Genomic DNA, 21,837 nt, shown 5'->3' with positions numbered 1-21,837 from the left:
CTCTGTGCTCCAGAAAAAAATCCATCAGATGACCGGTGGCCCAAGTTCCTTCTACTAAGGCTCGCCCACTCTTTTTGAAAAGTGGAGAGAATGGGAAAAAAAAGCTGCAACATTTTGCAAATTATTCCCTGCAAGAAACTGTCTTAACTTTATAACTTTTTTGAAAAAACAAACATTTCTTACCAATCCACCCACAGAATAGTTAATACCTTTGCTAGGATTTCCCCATGAATCTTTAGAGCTGTGTCAGTTGATCACGGCACCACTACTCCATTCATTGTCTACAGGGCTGGTGGAGAGAGCGCAACGTCTGGTAATCTTGTAGACGATGAATGCAGTGGAGGTGCTACAGAGGCCTGTGGAGTATAGGTGCGCTTGCTCCACTTCCACTCCATTCATTGGTAATGGGACTGCCGGAGAAAGCAGACTCTATTGAAGATGGGACTCTGCAGAGTGGGGTCATTACTAGTCACATAAAACATGTTTTCTTTCTGTTTTTAGGCTATGAATTGTCTCCTTCAGCAGCTGCAAACTTCACACGTAGAAACCTAGCTGACTATCTGAGAAGTAGGGTGAGTTATTAACGGTAGTGTGACATGTCAGAGTGTCTCGATACATTCTAAAATGTACCGAGTGTGTTAAAGGCTTTTTGAAAAACCTTTGAGCTGCCACAAAACCTTCTAAGTACGCTCATATAACAAAACTTATTTCATAGGTTCTGGCATGACTGGCGCCTAATGAATGTTTTGTGAGTGTATGTGGGTCACTTAGTGAGTAGTCGCTGGGGTACATTGCACTTTCCTGTATTCTTTTCCGTCTCCCCTCCATAGGCAGGCTGCTGCATAAGCACGGCGTGCCTCTCGTATGCCCTCTCCCCAGTGTTCTCTTGCTACAGTGACATGTTATTGTGGTGCTCTCGTGACCCCATATAACAGATGGTGCAGGTAAAGCTGTGATTTTTAAATATCCTGTCTCCCAAGTGCTGAAATCCATTTGCTACACACACCGAAAGTTAATATCGCTAACGAGGGTAATTGAACACGCGTTTTGGCAAACACATTTAGCAGGATGTGACATGGTGCCACGTTCCATCTCCTCTCCTTTATTCATAGTCAGGGCCACCCTCCCCCTGCCCCCTTAGAAGCTCTGCTTTGCCCTCCGCTCTCCACGATGCCCACTCTCACCCCACCTGCTCCAGATGGGCAGCTCAGTAGGGGGACACTGGCAGAGGCAGATGTGTTTGCGTGCCGGAGATGCAGGTTTTTGCCACTGCAGATGGTGATGCCTGGGGGGGAGTGGGGTGTGTAAACTATTGTTCATGGATCCTGCTGTTTAGTCTATCCACTCGCTGACACAGCACAATGTAGCTGCTTACAGTACAGCGAACTCTCCTCCTCGCTACACAAGTATGTAACCGCACCATAGTGCAATCGGTGTCACGGGATAGTGTAACTGGGCCTCTGAAATGATCGTGTCTGTGTATAAGTCTGGCTAAAATATGTGTATCTGTTTATCTTCTGGCGTCTCAACATTTGGTGCAAGTGGTATCTGCTCAAAAATGACTTTGCCTGTTTCTTATTATTTTGGAACACTTGGTAAACAGGGCAAAACCATAGCGGGAAATTTTTCCCAGCTCATGGCTGCCATAGATTTAGTCTTCCACTGCACCCATAGGCCAAAGATGACCAAGAGGCATGCACACCTTGCTCCTGCAGGCTTCAGGTTTGACTGTGTATGGAACAAAGTTTTAGATAGATCACAGTTGTTCCTGGCCATCATCTTGCGTACTGAAGTAGAATGGCGGTATTGCCCACACAATCCGCTGTGTTGGCTCGTTCTCATTGAGCTTGGCTCCAGCTCCCACCACAAATGTTTCTCTAGTCAATGCTGACACGGTTGCAGGATTGCAGGTGTAAATTCCCCAGCCCGTACGTCTCTGGGGGATCTGAGACAGCGTTGCTATCTCACTCCTCGGCAGAGACGCGAGGACCCGCTGAGTGCAGAGGAATCATCGGATCAGCAGAATACACCGGAGTTCAGACTTTCAGGTGTAGGTATCTAAAGTTCAGAGCTCCTACAATAAGCAGTGTACAATGCGAGTGATGGTTTAATTATTGGCCGCACTTATCTGCATAATTACAAGAGGCAATGGAGTGGAAACCATTCTTTTTTGTGGGAATGAACACATTTGTCAAGGTGCTCTTCTACAAAGTGTAATTTAATGCTGGGTATTGCAGTGGGCACGTTGTGTTTTAGTGCTGTCACCTTTGGTGCCTGGAGCATGCCACTTCCTAGAGATTGTCAGTGACAGACGCTGTTCTGCACCAATAACCCATAGCTTTACGGAAATTATGGGCAGGCTGTCGACGCTAGTCTATCTTCTGCTATCTCTAAAGTAAGTGATCGGCTTGGCCAAGCTAGTAATGGGGGAGATAAAGGAATGTCCGTGGCAGTGACTCCTTCATCTACCCTGAAAAACAAGAGGATCGGGCATTCCACCTGCCTGTATCGTCTCTCCCCGGCATCATCTATCATGGAAGATCCAGGAGGTCCTCCTGTACACGTCAGATTGTTGCCTGGTCCTGCTGACTTTAATCCAAGGCTAGAGCTTTACCACTACATGTCGCTTTGCAACATTACATTTAATGACTTTCTATATAGTTTCCAAATGAGTCTTGGTTTTCTGTCGCTGTTCTCGTCATATGCAACTGTGTTGCCGTAGACTTCAATGCAAGTGACCTGCGATTGCTACTTCTGTGACTTCTCTGCAATTTTTCCTCTTTATTTTTACAACAAAATCAAAGCGACACGTTACACAGATATTTTAGCTGTGCCCCCTTTCTGAGGAACACATGTATCCGCGGTCTAATATGTATGGAGGTCTAAAGAACTATATTATTCAATTGCATCTTAAGACGCCATACCCATTAGATGGCTGTCGGCAAGGAGCCATCTTAGATGCCTCTCCCATACACTGGACCACACGTTATTTCGAGCTCTCCTGTGTTCACTGTATGAAAACTATTGGCAGACATTTCTAGTGGTGGCTCATCTTTGGCAGTCTGAAATCGGACATGACCTCTCCTGCAACAATCTGTTCTCCGGGCCCCCTACACACATTAAACTGTTTGAACCCCTCGGTATCAGTGGGTTTGGCTGATGTCAGTCTAATGTGGACCGGGGGGGGGTCTTTAGGTCAGGTTGTATGTATAATATATATCTATCAGGATAGCTGTCTGGGGCTGATCTTTTATTTCTCCATCTTCTGCACTTACCATTTAATAACGTTTCTGTTCAGTGAATTTCGCATGATTTATGGAACTTGTTCATTTTCTAATAATGAGATGCCATGTATTTTTTGTGTTGCCTCTACGCTATCTGCATATGCAGAAAGCACCCTGAAACGCGATGCATTTTACATTGTATTAGCAATGAGGCGGGATGTGCCAACTTTTGACCTGGGTTGAATATCGTTATTGTGACTGCGCCCGCCCTTGTGTCACTCGCCCTGCGCTCGCTTCCTGCTGTGCTGGTTTCTTCCTGTTCTCTTTCCCCGCCTTTGTTACTGTTATTTTGCCTTCCGCCAGATGTCTCACCACTGTCAATCACCACCCCTGTGCCGTCTCACCGTACGGCATGTCTTAGTGTCTCTTGTCACCACTGCACCCCTGGAGCTGTGGAGTCGGAGGAATTTCACGCTCTGCTAAATCCCAAATGCAGCTTATTGTTTTATAGCTTGTTTATATTATATTCTCATTGTCGGGGTGATTTCCAGAGGTCTATTAAACATGGCCTGTTTCTCCCTGTTTTGGAGAATTTGATCCATACGGTTGACGACTGCATTGGCATGATGTGTAGTACGTGCGTTACAATAAGATTTTAAAAAGCTATGCACTTTTAGATATAGCTGAAAAACTTCAAAGGACTCTCCCCCAAATTATATCCATTCGATAAACCGTTTCCTAAGGGGTCAGCAGCCTATTGCTCCAACTCTTTCTGGTTTAGAATGGGTAAAACTCACAGCTCATCCCTTGTGCCGGAGCGTGTCAGGAGGAAGTCTGACATGGTAACTGGCACAGATGTATTGGTTTAATTAAAGCTGCCTCACACCCTTTTATTTATGCCTGAGCTTCTCACACATGCAGAAAGCTGGCATCTTGAGAGTCGCACAATCCTTTAGCGAGACCTCTCCTGCTCCGCTCTTTAAACACTGAGAGATTTCCCCCCTCCTCCCTATTCCTCCTCCTGTTAATTGTGACTGCGTCTCGGATGTGTAGGCATAAATAAATGTTAGAGCGGCTAATTAAATTAAAGTATCTGTGGAGCAGTGGCTAGAACTGCACACAATCCGTGGCTGGCCTGGCTACTGGGGGTATCTACCAACACTCAGAGCCTTGTATTGTTTCACATTATTTAGTTTTTTTTAATTCGACCGTTTCAAACTATGGGCTTATTTCAAAAGTTCTGCCATTATAACTGCCCTCGATGGCCTTGTATTGGGCAGATTCCTGGGGACCACAGTGCTTGAGCCAGCAGCTGTATTTTGCCGGCCCATTAATCTCTTCTTGCTCTGTGAGCACACTCAGTGTTAATCGTTCATTGCACGCTCCTCGGCATTCAGTAGTTAGGTCCTGACACCAGTGCCAGCGTCAGGATGTACTTAGTGGGTGGAGTTAGGGCGTAATTTGTACGGCCCCTGAAGAATCGTATAAATATGCAAATGAGTCTTGGCAGAAAAAATATTCCTCACCTGTGACTTACAGGAAAGGAGCTCAAATACAGCTAAAATAAATTGGCAATGTTTTCATTAGTTTGACAGACCTGGCCTGTTCACCAGTTACATGGCTGGCCCTCACTGACCCTGTTCCTGCAGAGTCGGCATTCTCCCGGGGCTTCCGTGCTGCTGCTGTTGTGATGCCGGTGCCCAGTCAGCACTGACGCCATTGTCCCCCGCATGAGGACAAATGGCTGCAGCTGATCTTGGACTTCTTCTTCATGCTCAATTTGACAGGAGGCGAGGACAGTGACTCTGGCGCTGATTGGGAGCCAGTGTCACAATAACAGCACGGGAGCCCCTGGACAGCAAGTGCCAGCACGGGAGACGAATATAAGCTTTATTTTATGGGGGCCATGAGAGGTATGACAAAAAGGTGTCCAAGTACTTTAAAGACGCACTCCCATCAAAATGTTTATCCTGTTAATATATTGCAGTCATCATATTATATTGCACTATGTACTTACAGTTGCTCATTTGGCCCTTCTCTACCCAATTAAAGGGAACCTGTCAGGTCCTCCATGCCCTGTAACCCAGCAATATTCACTTATGTTTCAGTAAATTCCCTGCCAAACCATCCCTGTGTAACGTTTTTAGGTAAAAAGCTAGGTTTAAAAAAAAATAATTTACGGTATATTGTCCCCATTTGCTCAATTTTCAAACTTTGAATTTTGATGCCCTTAAACCAGAGTTATACCACACATAGCTAATAAATAACACTTCCCACATACCTACTTTACATCAGCATCATTTTTGAATTTTTTGGAAGTCAGAAGGGTTTAAAAGTTCATCAACAATTTCTCATTTTTCCAACAAAATTTACAAAACCATTTTTTTTTTTTAATTTAGGGACCACATCCCAGTTGAAGTGAATTTGAGAGGCGTATGTGACAGGCGCTACCCAAAAGTGACAATTTTAAAAACTCCACCCCTCAAAGCGCTCAAAACCAGATTCAAGAAGTTTATTAACTCTTTAGGTGCTTCACTGAAATTAAAGCGGTGTGTAAGAAAAATCGAAAATTTTCCCACAAAAAAAAAATGTTGCTTCAGCCCCATATTTTGCATTTTCACAAGGGTAACGAGAAAATGGACTGTACAGTTTGTGGTGCAATTTCTCCCGAGTACGCTGATACCCCGATATGTGGTGGAAAACTAGTGTTTGCTCACAGGGTTTGGAAGGGAAGGAGCACCATTTGACTTTTGGAGCACAAAATTGGCTGGAATAGATGGACGCCATGTTATGTTTGCAGAGCCCTTGATGTGTCTAAACAGTGGAAACACCCCACAAGTGACTTATCTAGAGGTATGTTGCACACCTTGCACCCACAGCTCCTTCACAAAATTTTATAAACTTGTGTCGTGAAAATGGAAAGAATTACATTTTTACCACTGAAAGGATGTTTTAGGCCACCCTCTCATAGGTAACTCATTTTATAAACTACACCTATTAATGAATTAATCTAGGAGTGCAGTGATCATATTGGCACCATGGCTGTGTCACAGAAGTTTATACCATTGTGTGAAAAATAAAAATTATGTTTTTACCACATAAGTCTTGTTTTTAGCCCCAAATTTTACATTTTCACACAGGGACATGGTTAAAAATAGCGCCATAATTTGTCACACAATTTCTTCTGAACCTGACAAGACCCCATATGTGGCTGTACAGCCGCACGGCCAGACTTAGAAGGGACGTAACGCTATTTGACTCTTGGAGAACAAATTATTATAGACTAGTTTCCAGACTCCATATTCCGAGCCCCTAAGTGCCAGTAGAGCAAAATTCCCCCCTCAAGTAACCCCATTTCGGAAATTACAGCCCTCTAAGAATTTATCTATAGCTGTAGTGATCATTTCAACTCCATGGGTGTTTTCCAGGAACAAGCAGTAGTGGATGTTACTGAGTGAAAATTGCAAACTACCATTGTAGTGACCAGTACGTTGTGCCCAGTTCATGCTTCTGCAAATATGGACCCGTAAATTAAGCGGGTTCTCGTCATTACAGAAATGCCAAACGTGAACGCTAACTGTGGTTTAGGCACACCGTTGGACTCGGAAGGAAGGGGCTATTCGAAGTGGGAGCGCACAATTTGTTGCATTTTTAACCCCTTCCCGACCTTTGACTCATACGCTGCGTCATGAAAGTCGGTGCCATTCCGACCCATGACGCAGCGTATGCGTCATGGCGGAATCGCGTTCCTGCAGGCCGGGTGAAAGGGTTAACTGTAATTTCACCCGGCCTGCAAGGACAGGAGGAGTTGTACTTTAGCCCAGGGGGGGTGGCTTCACCCCCCCCCCCGTGGCTACGATCGCTCTGATTGGCTGTTGAAAGTGAAACTGCCAATCAGCGATTTGTAATATTTCACCTAAAAAACTGGTGAAATATTACAATCCAGCCATGCCCGATGCTGCAATATCATCGGCCATGGCTGGAAACACTTATGTGCCCCCACCCCACCGATCGCCCCCCCAGCCCTCCGATCTGTGGTCCGCTCCCCTCCGTCCTGTGCTCCGCTCCCCCGTCCTCCTGTCCACCCCCCGTGCCCCGACGCCCCCCCCCCCCCGTGCCTTGATCTCCCCCCCCCCCCCCCGTGCCTTGATCTCCCCCCCCCCCCCCCCCCTTATACTTACCGAGCCTCCCGGGGTCCATCCGTCTTCTTTCCTGGGCGCCGCCATCTTCCAAAATGGCGGGCGCATGCGCAGTGCGCCCGCCGAATCGGCCGGCAGATTCGTTCCAGAGTGAATTTTGATCACTGTGATAAAACCACACAGTGATCAAAATAAAAAAAACAGTAAATGACCCCCCCCCCCTTTGTCACCCCCATAGGTAGGGACAATAATAAAATAAAGACATTTTTTTTTCCCCCCCCCCACTAAGGTTGGAGTTAGGGTTAGGGGTAGGGTTAGGGTTAGGAATGTGCACACGTATTCTGGTCCTCTGCGGACATTTCCGCAGCGGATTTCATAAATCCGCAGTGCTAAACCGCTGTGGATTTATCGCAGATTTACCGTGGTTTTTCTGCGCATTTCACTGCGGTTTTACAACTGCGATTTTCTATTGGAGCAGTTGTAAAACTGCTGCAGAATCCGCAGAAAGAAGTGACATGCTGCGGAATGTAAACCCCTGCGTTTCCGTGCAGTTTTTCCGCAGCATGTGCACAGCGATTTTTGTTTCCCATAGGTTTACATTGAACTGTAAACTCATGGGAAACTGCTGCGGATCCGCAGCGTTTTCCGCAGCGTGTGCACATACCTTTAGAATTAGGCTATGTGCACACGGTGCGGATTTGGCTACCATGTAAACCTATGGAAAACCAAATTCGCTGTGCCCATGGTGCGGAAAATACCACGCGGAAACGCTGCGTTGTATTTTCCGTAGCATGTCAATTCTTTGTGCGGATTCCGCAGCGTTTTACACCTGTTCCTCAATAGGAATCCGCATGTGAAATCCGCACAAAAAACACTGGCAATCCGCGGTAAATCCGCAGGTAAAACGCAGTGCCTTTTACCCGCGGATTTTTCAAAAATGTTGCGGAAAAATCTCACACGAATCCGCAACGTGGGCACATAGCCTTAGGGTTGGGTTGGAATTAGGGTTGTGGTTAGGGTTAGGGGTGTGTTAGGGTTGTGATTAAGGTTACGGCTACAGTTGGGATAAGGGTTAGGGGTGTGTTGGAGGTAGAATTGAGGGGTTTCCACTGTTTAGGCACATCAGGGGTCTCCAAACGCAACATGGCGCCACCATTGATTCCAGCCAATCTTGTATTCAAAAAGTCAAATGGTGCTCCCTCACTTCCGAGCCCCGACGTGTGCCCAAACAGTGGTTTACCCCCACATATGTGGTACCAGCATACTCAGGACAAACTGCGCAACAATTACTGGGGTCCAATTTCTCCTGTTACCCTTGAGAAAATAAAAAATTGCTTGCTAAAACATCATTTTTGAGGAAAGAAAAATGATTTTTTATTTTCACGGCTCTGCGTTATAAACTTCTGTGAAGCACCTGGGGGTTCAAAGTGCTCAGTATGCATCTAGATAAGTTCCTTGGGGGGTCTAGTTTCCAAAATGGGGTCACTTGTGGGGGAGCTCCAATGCATAGGCACACAGGGGCTCTCCAAACGCGACATGGTGTCCGCTAACAATTGGAGCTAATTTTCCATTCAAAAAGTAAAAAGGCGCGCCTTCCCTTCCGAGCCCTGCCGTGTGCCCAAACAGTGGTTTACCCCCACATATGAGGTATCGGCGTTCTCGGGAGAAATCGCCCAACAAATTTTAGGATCTATTTAATCCTATTGCCCATGTGAAAATGAAAAAATTGTGGCGAAAATAAATTTTTTTGTGAAAAAAAAGTACTTTTTCATTTTTACGGATCAATTTGTGAAGCACCTGGGGGTTTAAAGTGCTCACTATGCATCTAGATAAGTTCCTTGGGGCGTCTAGTTTCCAAAATGGGGCCACTTGTGGGGGAGCTCCAATTTTTAGGCACATTGGGGCTCTCCAAATGTGACATGGTGTCCGCTAAAGAGTGCAGCCAATTTTTCATTCAAAAAGTCAAATGGCGCTCCTTCCCTTCCAAGCCCTGCCGTGCGCCCAAACAGTGGTTTACCCCCACATATGAGGTATCAGCGTACTCAGGACAAATTGGACAACAACTTTCGTGGTTCAGTTTCTCCTTTTACCATTGGGAAAATAAAAAAATTGTTGCTGAAAGATCATTTTTGTGACTACAAAGTTAAATGTTCATTTTTTCCTTCCATGTTGCTTCTGCTGCTGTGAAGCACCTGAAGGGTTAATAAACTTCTGGAATGTGGTTTTGTGCACCTTGAGGGGTGCAGTTTTTAGAATGGTGTCACTTTTGGGTATTTTCAGCCATATAGACCCCTCAAACTGACTTCAAATGTGAGGTGGTCCCTAAAAAAATGGTTTTGTAAATTTCGTTGTAAAAATGAGAAATCGCTGGTCAAATTTTAACCCTTATAACTTCCTAGCAAAAAAAAAATGTTGTTTCCAAAATTGTGCTGATGTAAAGTAGACGTGTGGGAAATGTTATTTATTAACTATTTTGTCTCACATAACTCTCTGGTTTAACAGAATAAAAATTAAAAATGTGAAAATTGCAAAATTTTCAAAATTTCCGCCAAATTTCTGTTTTTATCACAAATAAACACAGAATTTATTGACCTAAATTTACCACTAACATGAAGACCTATATGTCACGAGAAAAAACAATCTCAGAACCGCTAGGATCCGTTGAAGCGTTCCTGAGTTATTACCTCATAAAGGGACACTGGTCAGAATTGCAAAAAATGGCAAGGTCTTTAAGGTCAAAATAGGCTGGGTCATGAAGGGGTTAATGTTTTTTTTTGTTGCCTTTACCGAGCCTTTGTGCTACCAGTAATGTGGAAGCCCCCTATATTTCCATTAATAGATGACAGACCTGAGTGGGGACTTGTTTTTTTTTTTGTGGACTGAGTTTAAGTTTTTGTGTAAAATGTTCCTAACATTTTGGATCACATTTATCCAGCGTTCTACGCTGAGCACTTACTTTGGGATTTCCATCTAAGTTTGAATGATATGATTCAGGTGAAACCCACAATGAGAACAACATTAACAAAGGTCATTAGTTTCAGAATTTCCCTTCCTCTCTTCCCCTCCCCCTCCCCCCAGTACATACAAGAGCAGCGACTAACGCATGGTATAACCTAAGTTCAGGCTCATCTTCTCTCCACCCAAGGTGTCCATGGTGTCTCAAATGTTCTTATGCCTTTTCTCCCCCAATGTATCCCCCCAGGGCCCCTAATGAATTTTGTGAATACCGTCTGTTGCCGTTTTAGCCTGTGAGTGGCGCTATGCGGCTGAGTCCAGGGCACGTGACCCCCAGACTGCAGCCGCCGCTAATTTCTGCCGACGTCACATCAATTTCCAAACTCTGGAAATCGACGTGACGTCATCAGCAGGCGTGACTCTGCCTCCACAGACAGTGGTCACTCGTCAAGAGTGATTGGGCTGTGGACGGTGCTGGGATCTGCGGGCGGAGCCGTCTGCTGGCCGTGCTGGGATGTACGGCTGGTGCTGGGATGTGCATGCGCTGCGCGGGGGGGTCTGCGTCGTGGATCTGCTGGCGGTGCGGGTGGGTCTGCGGGCGGTGCTGGGATGTGCGGCCGGTGCTGGGATCTGCGTGCGGGGGGGGGAGGGTTTGCGTGGTGGATCTGCTGGCGGTGCTGGGGGGTCTGCCCGGTGGGTCTGCAGGCGGTGCTGGGATGTGCGGTGCTGGGATCTGTTGGTGGTACTGGGGTGTGCGGGCGGGACTGCGGGGCTGTGCACTGGGTCTGCTTCGGGAGGGGTGGGGGTCATTGGTGTGTGAGTCTCTGTGTGCAGGCATACAAGTCCCATCCAGCTATGCCTGCTATAGTGACAGTGAGTGGCACATTGGCCAATGATGAAACAGTAGTAGTCCCATCATCGGGCTAATGTGTTGAATGTAAAAAAAAACCCACATATACAGTACATATATTACACACAGAGTACATACAACATACATACTACATACATACAGACATACAACATAAATTACACTCAGTACATACAACATAAATTACACTCAGTACAAACAGGATCATGGGGTGCATTAAAAGAGGTCTGGATACACGTGATGAGAGCATTATACTGCCTCTGTACAAATCCCTAGTTAGACACATGGAGTACTGTGTCCACTTTTGGGCACTGGTGCTCAGGAAGGATATAATGGAACTAGAGAGGGTACAAAGGAGGGCAACAAAATTAATAAAGGGGGTGGGAGAACTACAATACCCAGATAGATTAGCGAAATTAGGATTATTTAGTCTAGAAAAAAGACGACTGAGGGGCGATCTAATAACCATGTATAAGTATATAAGGGGACAATACAAATATCTCGCTGAGGATCTGTTTACACCAAGGAAGGTGATGGGCACAAGGGGGTATTCTTTGCGTCTGGAGGAGAGAAGGTTTTTCCACCAACATAGAAGAGGATTCTTTACTGTTAGGGCAGTGAGAAACTGGAATTGCTTGCCTGAGGAGGTGGTGATGGCGAACTCAGTTGAGGGGTTCAAGAGAGGCCTGGATGTCTTCCTGGAGCAGAACAATATTGTATCATACAATTATTAGGTTCTGTAGAAGGACGTAGATCTGGGTATTTATTATGATGGAATATAGGCTGAACTGGATGGACAAATGTCTTTTTTCGGCCTTACTATGTTACTATGTTACATACAACATGCATGCAGTACATACAACATGCATATAGACATACAGTACATACAACATAGAGTACATACTCACCATCACCATGTCACCTTAATAACCGAAGCCATTGCTCACCTTTTAAAAAAAAAAAAAAAAATAATAAACAATATACTCCCTGATCCGCAGATATCCAATTAAAACGAGTGTCCCACGACGTTCTCCCATGGAGAGCAGCATCATCAGCTGATGCGACCGCTCTCCAGGGGCTCCAGGAATACAATAACGGAAGGTATCCTTTCACACTGTATTCTGCTGCCGCTGTGAGAAATGGTCCCCACTCTCACTTGTGGCACTGCTGTGTGGGAAAATTCCCACACAGCTTTGCCATAAAGTGAGTATCTGTACTGAGGTAACCTCTTCAGTGATGCACTGCAGGAGCCATTGTCTCCTATAGTGTGTCACTGAAGGCCATATAGAGCAGTGACATCACCCGATGTCACTGTTCTATAGGGGAGATCGTCGTGGGACATTCGTTATTAATTGGACTACGGCGGACAGGTTATATACGGTTGGTTTATTTTAAATTTTTTGCAGGTGATCGAGTATGGTGAAATTAAGAATATTAAAATACTTTTTTCTGGCTGTGTCTTTTTTTTTTTTTTTTTAACTTCTTCACTACTATAGGATTAATAATGGAGAGGCGTCTTATTGACACCTCTTCATTATTAACCAGGCTTAATGTCACCTTACAATAGCAGGGTGACATTAACCCCTTATTACCCCTTATCCCACCACTACAGGGGAGTGGGAAGAGGGGCTAAGTGCTGGAATTGGTGCATCTTACAGATGCGCCATTTCTGGGGCGGCTGCGGGCTGGTATTTGTAGCCGGGGGGGGAGGGCAATATCCATGGCCCCTCTCTAGGCTATGAATATCAGCCCGCAGCTGTCTGCGTAGCCTTTCTGGCTATAAAATATAGGGGGACCCGACGTTTTTTGGGGGGGTCCCCCTATTTTAATAGCCAGTAAAGGCCACGCAGACAGCTGCGGACTGATATTCATAGACTGGGAGGGGCCATGGGTATTACCCCCTTCCCAGGCTACAAATATTGGCCGTCGGCTTTCCCCCTCTGGCGCAGAAAATTTTTCATTTTTTTCTTAACTGAAACATATTGTTCATTAACCCCTTAGTGACAGAGCCAATTTGGTACTTAATGACCAGGCCAATTTTTGCAATTCTGACCACTGTCAGCGGAGGGACACCAGTGTCCGAACGTTTCTTTCCATTAGTGTGGGGTGGCGGAGGTTCCGCCCACCAGTTCGTGGGATACTGTTCCTGGGGTTTTCTTTGCTATTAGCTATGCGGTTGGGACTCTGGTGGATCTCTTTTTTCACCAGATAGAGTGCATAGGTGTTATTGGTTCTTAGCTTCCTCCAGCGCGGCATGTATTGTTTTTATAGTTATATAGTGTTACAGGGGGGCACCACCCTGATTGATTCCTGCGGCTGAGGATCTACAGCTTTGTGGGTGAGCGCCAGTGTTATTGTTTTGTATTATTGTTTGATTTAGTGCCTGCACACTTGGGCAGCCCCCTATAGGATTATATTCAGAATACTCATTGGTACAATGGCCATAAATGTATTATGGCAGGATAGGGACCACCGGATTTCTTTTATCAGAGAGCGTTTCTCATTCAATGAACCATTGCCAGTTGAAGTGAATAAAGCCAGAGAGTTATTAAAGACGTTAGAGAAATTGTTGTTCATTGAAATGAGAGATATGTGGGAGATAGCCACATTGGAGAAATATATTCAAGCACGCACAGCCCCAAAAGGTTTGACGGTTTATAAAACACTTGCAGGTGATTTTGGTAACTCCAGCATCCAGGAGGAATGGGACTGCATGTTCAGGGATTTTTTCTTGAGGGCAGTCCAATTCATTATTGATAAAAGGTCTTTTAATATGAGAAAAACAAGTGAGTCCATTATTGGGATATTTGAGCAACTTAAATCTTGTGCCAATACGAACGAGGTTGGAGAGCTGGTTGATAATATTCTATATAGACTTAAAGAGAAGGAAAAAGATATAATAGCAAGAAAGATTAAGAAATTTAAACGTGATCATATACCGGACGAGCTATATATGGGATGTTCCAATTATACTGACACCACCAACTTATCCCCTATGAACTCACCATGTGTATCCAAGGAATTGGTAATATTGGATGAATATAACGGAACACCTACACACGAAGAGATTGATATTTCCATTGAATTCTCAGTTTATGACAACTCTAATTCAACTCAGTATACACCTGTTTCGGCTCGCCGGGAGAATCCCCCCTTAGAGCTAGATTCCCCGTTTGTCGCTAAACATATTGACCAGGCGGATATTACGGTATTTCCAATCACTCCACTACCTGGTGGATCCAGCTCACAAGCAGGACCGAGCGGACCACCCGGGTACCCAGTGAGTACATCTAACAGATTCTCACCTCTTGTTTTTGAGGGAGAAATCAATGAGAACAACGAGGACAATATACCCTACAGTCCAGTGGATTGTAGGGTAAAGGAGCCATGTAGGAGTAACACGAATAATGGAAGGCCTAGGGGTACATTAAGTAAGAGGGGTCAGGATAAGGATTCCACAGTGAGCACCCCCCGCCAACTTTCTACCAGCATAAAGACCAGATCAATGAAAGGTCCGTCTGCTAATAAACCAACTGGAAGGAGCCTAAGAGGATCTAAACCCCCTCTATTCCGTCCCGCTATAAATCGGGATTTTTTTTCAGGTCAGATCCGCAAAACCAAAAGAGGTAAAAGGGGTGGGAAACGCACCAAAAATAAAATGAAGGAAAAGCAAACCACACAGGCAAAGAACAATATACAAGAAATATTTAATTTGAGTGAGCATGTGCTATCGCATAGTGAAATATCTTTATTACAAAAGTGACTGAAATTTGCACCCACGTCCGTAACTAACCCTTTTAAGCTGTATATCTGTATGAAAAAATTCCTACGTAACCTGGCTCTGAAAAAATATTTTCTGAAAAAAGAAATGGCAATCGTACAAAATAGTAATCAAAATAGTAATCAAACAAGATGTGAATTTATCCACACTACATTATCTAATCCTTCGAGATTTACTCCCATGCAGGAATTTTCGAACGCTTTCCGCACATTCGAGACATTGGTCACGGCGGATATAAGGAGGATGGGCAGCCAAAGACCAAAATTCATACCCCACAATTTATCCATGCAGGAAAGAATGGCAATAAGGGAACTACAGGAGAACAATGAGATCATAATCCGACCAGCAGACAAGGGGGGAGGAATAGTGGTTCTGAAACAGTCCATGTATCGAGAAGAGTCAATGAGGCTCCTGAGTGACACCTGTACGTATCAAAAATTAAAAAGTGACCCCACTACATATTTTGTTAAAAAACTTAATATTCTTTGCTCCAAGGGGAAATCCATGGGTATTCTAAATAGAAAAGAATTTGAGTTCGTTATGAACCGCACCCCAAGCACAGCGTTGTTCTATCATATTCCGAAACTGCACAAAAACCCCATATGCCCACCCGGAAGAACGATTATCTCAGGCATTAATAGTCTTACAGCAAACCTATCTAGGTATGTAGACGTCCACTTGCAAAAGTGTATGCCTTTTAATACCCGCCTACCTCAAAGATACAGGGCATGTACTGCAAATTTTAGAAAAAGTCAAGTGGAAACCTAGTTATATTCTAGGTACACTTGACATCAAGTCCCTGTATACAGTGATTGATCAGGATCGGGGCTGTCAAGTAGCAGGCCACTATCTCAGATCATTGGATATGTATACTCCAACTCAGGTTGAATTCATTCAGTAATGTATACAATTCATCCTAAAACACAATTATTTTTTATATGAGGACCAATTCTTTCTGCAAAGGTGGGGTACAGCTATGGGGACGCGTTTTGCCCCTAGCTATGCCAACCTATATGTAGCCAAGTGGGAGGAGTCTAAAATCTTCATAGCAGAGAAACTTCACGGAAACTTGAGACTTTGGCGGCGATTCATCGACGATGTTTTATTCATCTGGGAGGGACCACAGCAGGACCTGGAGGTGTTTTTATCCGGGCTAAATGGAAACGATTATGGTTTGGAGTTTACCCCAACTATAAGTACTATAAGTGTGAACTTTTTAGACCTGAACATTTATGTGGAAGACAACCAGTTATGCACAAAATGCTACCGCAAAGAAGTAGATGCAAATAGTTATATTCACATCACAAGTTGCCACCTCCCAGTGTGGCTTACAAATATCCCTAAGAGCCAATTTACATGGATCAAGCGCAACTGCACTAAAGAAGAGGATTACCGTATAGAGGCAGAATTTCTGTCCCAGCAGTTCTTAGATAAAGGATATCCGCAACATGTGGTGGATCAAGCTAGAGGCGACATGGAACATATACCAAGAAATGAGCTGGTATACCCTGTAAGAGAGACCACTACGCAAGGATCCAGTGTTAGGGAGCAAATTGGTCTACTTCCACTCATATCCCAATTTCATACGGGACATAAACAATTTGGGAAAATTATAGCCAAACATTGGGCAGTCCTACAAGGGGACAAAACGGTAGGGGAGTATTTACCTAAAGTCCCAAGGTTTATATACAAAAAAGCCCAATCTCTGGGCCTCATTATAGCCCCTACTACCAGACTAGCTATGAAGTATGGAAACACGAGACCTAAAATGTCTGTTCAACCAAATGCGGGTTTCACACCATGCGGTAGTTGCTTCAATTGCATTAACACTAGTTTTAAGAAAGTAGTACAGACCACATTTAAAGACGCAAGCGGGGAGAAGGATAAGATCTCATGCTTCTCTATGGGGGTCATCTATGTGATCCGTTGCCCGTGTGACAAAATATATGTGGGGCGTACAAAGAGGTGCCTCATGACTCGGGTGAAAGAGCATTTTAAAAACATTCAGAAGGGCCACTTGGGACACCCTCTGTCGCGGCACTTTTTAACTAAACACAATAAATCTACTAAGGGAATATTCTTTACCGGGATCCAACGAGTTCACCAGAACCCTAGGGGCGGTGATTACATCAAAAGCATGTCCAGGGCGGAGACACAATGGATATTTACCCTGGACAGCTTGGCCCCTAAGGGCTTGAACCAGGAGGTGGAATTATTCGCTTTTTGAGGTACATAAGCTAGCCTACCTGAGTAGAGGGTGGCTAAGTAAGAATTAGGCGGAATACCTCAAAACAAGCAGTTGGAGGGTTGTCTATTAGCATTAATGGGGATCGTGTTAGGCCTACTACGTAGGTTCCAGAGGACCCAAGCCTTTCTTATTTCAGGAGACCCCTTGGAATAGACCAATTGAGAAATATCATTTTAATATAGTAGTGGAAGTGGAGGAGGGAGCGAATCATAATTATATTATATATAGAGGTTCGTATGAGGATGCATGTGTATGCTTACGTATGTATATATATATATATATATATATATATATATATATATATATATATATATATATATATATATATATATATATATTAATATATATATATATTTATATATATATATATATATATATATATATATATATATATATATATATATATATATATATATATATATATATATATATATATTTATATATATATTTATGTGTGTGTATCTAGGTGTGGATCCTCACGTTACCTCCAATTAAGCCCGGATTTGACCGTTTAAAGATATATGTGTATATATATTTTTTACTTCCATTATCTCCCTTTCCTTTTATGGGTTTGAGTTTTTATTAAATAATTTTAGAGGACTGTGTGAGAGATTCTCATTAAGATGTTTAGTAGAAATAGAAACAGTATAGCCGACAGATATCGGCATGACGCGCCTATTATTTGGCCACTAGCTGGTTTTTAATTTTGATTGTACTGATATTAGGATAATATGCAGATATTTTTTGCAATTTTTGGTATTTTTTAACATATGCATGATTTTAGAGATTTTACAAATAAATTATGGTTTTAATGTATATATACGTGTGTAGGGCAATTTACCCACTCACTTACCTATTTATCTATTTATTTATAGGTTGATATACTAATATGCTGCTAGATATCTGTGTGTCCCATTGCATCATGTCATATTGGAATAGATTAGAATATATGCCCTATGCCCTGGAACAGCACAGGGGCATGTAGGTAATGCATAGTGTGGATGGCTGCACACATGCCGGTAAACCTGGGGTTAAGCAATAGGGGACGGGGGGTAGAGATGGTAGTCCACTATATTAGGTACGGGGACCAGGGGAACGGTAACCCTGAAGAAGAAGAGGTCCACTCTTCGAAACGCGTTGGTTGTTTCCCTTCCCCCTTTTTGAGCGAGCTTGCGCTCCGTACTCCAGGTGACGTCACTAGGTAGGAGGGGCCTATCGGCCATCTTTTTGTTACACGCGGTAACTAGGGAACGCTACCGGCCGGGGCTTCCCTATACCGCACCCCGCCACCCGATCCACGCTGTGCTATAGCCCCAGGGGTACTGACCGGGCGGGTGAGGACTTCCGCAGCACAGGTCCACACGCAACGGCATTCACCTACGACTAGGTAAGCGGAGGGACACCAGTGTCCGAACGTTTCTTTCCATTAGTGTGAGGTGGCGGAGATTCCGCCCACCAGTTCGTGGGGTACTGTTCCTGGGGTTTTCTTTGCTATTAGCTATGCGGTTGGGACTCTGGTGGATCTCTTTTTTCACCAGATAGAGTGCATAGGTGTTATTGGTTCTTAGCTTCCTCCAGCGCGGCATCTATTGTTTTTATAGTTATAAAGTGAGAGTATCTGTACTGAGGTAACCTCTTCAGTGATGCACTGCAGGAGCCATTGTCTCCTATAGTGTGTCACTGAAGGCCATATAGAGCAGTGACATCACCCGATGTCACTGTTCTATAGGGGAGATCGTCGTGGGACATTCGTTATTAATTGGACTACGGCGGACAGGTTATATACGGTTGGTTTATTTTAAATTTTTTGCAGGTGATCGAGTATGGTGAAATTAAGAATATTAAAATACTTTTTTCTGGCTGTGTCTTTTTTTTTTTTTTTTTTTTTTTAACTACTTCACTACTATAGGATTAATAATGGAGAGGCGTCTTATTGACGCCTCTCCATTATTAACCGGGCTTAACGTCACCTTACAATAGCAGGGTGACATTAACCCCTTATTACCCCTTATCCCACCGCTACAGGGGAGTGGGAAGAGGGGCTAAGTGCTGGAATTGGTGCATCTTACAGATGCGCCATTTCTGGGGCGGCTGCGGGCTGGTATTTGTAGCCGGGGGGGGAGGGCAATATCCATGGCCCCTCTCTAGGCTATGAATATCAGCCCGCAGCTGTCTGTGTAGCCTTTCTGGCTATAAAATATAGGGGGACCCGACGTCATTTTTTTGGGGGGTCCCCCTATTTTAATAGCCAGTAAAGGCCACGCAGACAGCTGCGGACTGATTTTCATAGCCTGGGAGGGGCCATGGGTATTACCCCCTTCCCAGGCTACAAATATTGGCCGTCGGCTTTCCCCCTCTGGCGCAGAAAATTTTTCATTTTTTTCTTAACTGAAACATATTGTTCATTAACCCCTTTCTGCCAGCTGACGGAATAGTACGTCAGCTGGCAGTATCACCCGCTTTGAGGTGGGCTCCGGCGGTGAGCCCACTTCAAAGCCTCAACATGTCAGCTGTTTTCAATATAAAAAAAAAAGAATTAACCTGATCGCTAAATGGTGTAGCGAGAAAAAAATCAAAAGCCAAAATTGTTTTTTTTGGTCGTCGCGACATTGCATTAAAATGCAATAACAGGCGATCAAAAGAACGTAGCTGCACAAAAGTGGTATCATTAAAAACGTCAGCTCGGCACGCAAAAAATTAGCCGTCACCCAACCCGAGATCTCAGAAAATATAAACGTGTGTATATATAGGGTATCTAAAAACGGCGCAATTTTTTTTAGCAAAGTTTGGAATTTTTTTTCACCACTTAGATAAAAAATAACCTAGACATGTTTGGTGTCTATGAACTCGTAATGACCTGGAGAATAATAATGGAATGGATTCTAACGCATCGGGTATTCTAGAATATGCATGTCCACGCAGTATATTGCCCAGCCCACGCAGTATATTGCCCAGCCCACGCAGTATATTGCCCAGCCCACGCAGTATATTGCCCAGCCCACGCAGTATATTGCCCAGCCCACGCAGTATATTGCCCAGCCCACGCAGTATATTGCACAGCCCACGTAGTATATTGCACAGCCCACGCAGTATATTGCCCAGCCACGTAGTACAGTGGTGTTCAAAAGTCCTGCATAGGAAAATTGATTTTAAACATTTTCTGTCGAATATCTTCGATGATAATATGACATATTTATATATCGTTTTGTTCAGGATACAATTTTGCATTCTCTCCCTGTAATATTTTTTGCTTTTGAAGCAGTTTTGCCTGAAATTATTGCAACAATATGGGAATTGAAAGCAGAACTAAACATTGTATGGCTTCAGATCCAAAATTAGCCAATCATAGATGAGGTTCTTGTGACCAGTCATAACCTGGATATGGCAGCCAATCACATTGCATTTCATTGCATCACATCTGCTGCTGTGTTTGTTTATCTGTTGGTCTATCTAGTGAATCATACTGTAGAGTTTTATGATTGCAAATGCAACGCAAGTGCGACGCATGCGTTTATTTAAAAATTTTGGACGCAGAAAAAATGCAACATGTTGCGTTTGCCACGCCCTGCCAGGTGCGTCGAAACGACGCGTGCGTCGCGAAACGCACCAAAACGCATGACAACGCATGCCTATGCGTCCCCAATGTTAAAGATAGGGATGCATGACGCATGCGTTGTTTTGCGGCGACGACGCTGCGTCCAAAGACGCGAATGTGAACGTAGCCTTACTCAGCAGTGGAAATCTGCATAGCTCGAAATCCAGAGTAACACCTGAATGCCCAGGTATTTAAACTGTCGCACCACTGCCAGCCTACTACCCTCCCCCGATACTGGCAAATCAACAACACAATCATCTACAGCCAACTCTGACCCTAGCGGTTGGGGAAGTGTATAGCAACCGCATCCATGAAATAAAGGTCGGCCCAAAACCAAAGCGTTCCAACACCCTCCAAAGATACTGCCACTCAACATTATCAAACACTTTACACGTGTCCAATGATACCACAACCCTACTACCCCTATTGTCTGATGGCCGCTGCAAATTCAGAAAAAGTCTACACAAATTAATCGCCGTAGACTTATTTGACATAAATCCGGATTGGTCAGGATGAACAAGATCCTGAACCACAGTCGCCAAACGGCTAGCCAAAATTTTAGCAAAAATCTTTAAATCTTTACATCTGCTGTCAGCAACGAGATGGGCCTATAAGATTCAGATAACCCCAGATCTCTTCCCTCTTTCGGAATGACCACCACCACTGCCTCCCTCATGGACGCCGGTAATTCACCCCCCCCCCCCGAAGAGCCTCTTCAAAAACCTTTTGCAATCTGGGGGTTACCATCTCAATTAATTGTTTATAAATTTCACTTGGGATACAGTCTGCTCCCGGGGGCCCTATTATTAGCCATAGATATAATGGCCATTTCAATCTCTTCTTTTGTTATGGGCACCTCCAGTCTCCCCCATCACTGTCTTTAATACTCGGGAGCCCTGCTTCCTAAAGAAAACCCTCTGTCTTCCAATGAGTCCACCAATCCCGAAGAATATAACTGATTATAGAATCGTCTAAATTCCCCCAAAATACTCTGTCTCCCACCTCCCTTCCCTCATCAGTCTTCAAT

The 21,837-nt window shown here is 44.3% G+C and overlaps 1 protein-coding gene across 1 annotated transcript in view; it reads left to right on the top strand.

Annotated features, from left to right (window-relative positions):
• Positions 1–21,837, top strand: part of PSMB2 (proteasome 20S subunit beta 2) — a 39,147-nt gene that overhangs the window by 3,797 nt on the left and 13,513 nt on the right. The window contains exon 3 of the mRNA XM_069756833.1: positions 502–572. Coding sequence (XP_069612934.1) covers positions 502–572 — 71 coding nt within the window. The remainder of the gene's footprint in view (positions 1–501; positions 573–21,837) is intronic.

This window comes from Ranitomeya imitator, chromosome 3 (genome assembly GCF_032444005.1).
Source record: "Ranitomeya imitator isolate aRanImi1 chromosome 3, aRanImi1.pri, whole genome shotgun sequence".
NCBI lineage: Eukaryota > Metazoa > Chordata > Amphibia > Anura > Dendrobatidae > Ranitomeya > Ranitomeya imitator.
This window is presented reverse-complemented; position numbering and strand designations above follow the sequence as displayed.